The following is a 2057-nucleotide window of genomic DNA, read 5'->3' as shown; positions in this document are numbered from 1 at the left end:
ACTTAGTGATACATTACTTTATGTTTTTGTTTGCTACTCCTTTCTTATGTTCGCATCCCATCGTTATATTTGAATCTTTACATGTTATTTCGTTGCTTTGGATACATAACTGCACAAGTTTATCATAGGTGTCTTGTCTTAGCCTCGTCACTACCTCTTCGAGGTTAGGCTCGACACTTACTGAGAACATTGGATCGGTTATACTCTTACTAAACTTCTGCACTTTTTTTGCAGATCCAAATATCGGTACTAGCGGAGTCCCGAAAGCTACTTTGCAGATACCAGACAAGTGATTCGAGGTAGGGCTGCATCTCATTCGCATGCCTTAGAGTCATCTTCTTATTTCTATTGTATTTTTTTATTTTATTTCTAACAGTGTTGTATTTCTTTCAGAATATTATATTTAGCATACTTTAGAAGCTCATGTACTTGTGACTCCACATCTTGGGATGGCTTACGTCACATGTTGGGTTTAGTCTTATTATGTTTATATCAGAATTTTCTTTACATTATGTTATCATTCTATTGTTAGTTATTTACATCAGTTCTTCATATTTATTTGTTGTATGTTGGCTTGCCTAGCAAGCAGTATTAGGCATCATCACGACCCCGATTGATTGAGATTTTGGGTCGTAACAATAACCTACTATCTATCCCTAGGCTCAAACCAATCAACTAGAGAACGACAATGCCTTTCATATAAGCCTCGTACGGGGCCATCTGGATACTCAACTGGTAGTTGTTGTTGTAGACGAACTCTACTAACAGTAGAAACTGATCCCACTGGCCTATGAAATCAATGACGCAAGCTTTCAGCATATCCTCTAAGATCTAAATGGTACACTTGGACTGTCCATCCGTCTGAAGATGAAATATCATACTTAACTCAACCTGTTTGTCCAGGTCACGCTGCACTGCTCTCCAAAAATGGGATATAAATTGAGTGCCTTGATCCGAATGATAGACATATGGACACCATACAGGCGAACATTCTCTCTAAGATAAATCTGAGCCAACTGCTCAGAGGTGTAGGAAGTCATAACCGGAATAAAATGTGAAGACTTGGTCAGTCTGTGCACAATGACCCACACAACATCAAATCTCCTCTAGGTCTGTGGCTACCCAACCAAAAAGTCCATTGTGATACATTCCCACTTTCACTCCGGTATATCTAACCTCTGAAGCAAACTACTCGGGCTCTGATGCTCACACTTGACCCGCTGATAGTTCAAACACCGTGTAACATGCTCAACGATATCCTTCTTCATCCTTCTCCACCAATAATGCTGCTTCAAATCATGATACATCTTCGTAGCACCTAAGTAAATAGAATACCACGAACTGTGAGCCTCCTCAAGAATCAACTCCCTCAAGCCATCCACTTTAGGAACACAGATCCAACCCTGAAGCCTCAACACCCCATCATCACCAATAGTCACCTTCTTATCACTATCTCGTTGCACTGTGTCTCTAAGGACAAGCAAGTGGGGATAATCATACTGGGGCACCTTAATGCACTCAAACAAAGACGATTGCAACACAACACAAGCAAGTACCCTGCTGGGCTACAAGATATCCAACCTCACAAACCTATTGGCCAAAGCTTTAACATCCATAGCTAAGGATCTTTCAATAGCAGAACAAATTCCAAACTCCCCATGCTCTCCGCCTTTCTACTCAAGGCGTCAGCTACTATATTGGCCTTCTCCGGATGATAAAGAATAGTGATATCATAGTTCTTCAGCAGATCCAACCATCTCCGCTACCTCAAATTCAAATCTTTCTATTTAAACAGATGTTGGAGACTCCAATGATCTGTATATACCTCATTAAGACATGCCATATAAATAATGCCTCCAAATCTTGAGCGCGCGTACAATAGCAGCTAACTCCAAATTGTGGACCGGATAGTTTTTATCATGGGGCTTCAGCTGACATGATGCGTACGCAATCACCCTACCGTCCTGCATCAATACACATCCAAGACCAGCCCTTGAAGTATCATAATAGATTGTATATGATCTCGATCCTGAAGGAAAAACCATCATTGGAGCCAT

The 2057-nt window shown here is 40.8% G+C and overlaps 1 protein-coding gene across 1 annotated transcript; it reads right to left on the bottom strand.

The window, feature by feature from the left end:
• Window positions 1-1157: 1157 nt before the first annotated feature.
• LOC138891494 (uncharacterized) lies at window positions 1158-2057 on the bottom strand. Its single transcript, XM_070174824.1, has 2 exons — window positions 1878-2057; window positions 1158-1508 (listed from the first exon to the last, which is right to left on the bottom strand). Exons 1-2 carry the CDS (start codon window positions 2055-2057, stop codon window positions 1158-1160), a joined length of 531 nt encoding a protein of 176 aa, XP_070030925.1.

The sequence above is a fragment of the Nicotiana tomentosiformis genome, chromosome 1, assembly GCF_000390325.3.
Source record: "Nicotiana tomentosiformis chromosome 1, ASM39032v3, whole genome shotgun sequence".
Lineage (NCBI taxonomy): Eukaryota > Viridiplantae > Streptophyta > Magnoliopsida > Solanales > Solanaceae > Nicotiana > Nicotiana tomentosiformis.
The sequence above is the reverse complement of the archived record's forward strand: the minus strand, read 5'-3'. Positions and strand labels throughout refer to the sequence as shown.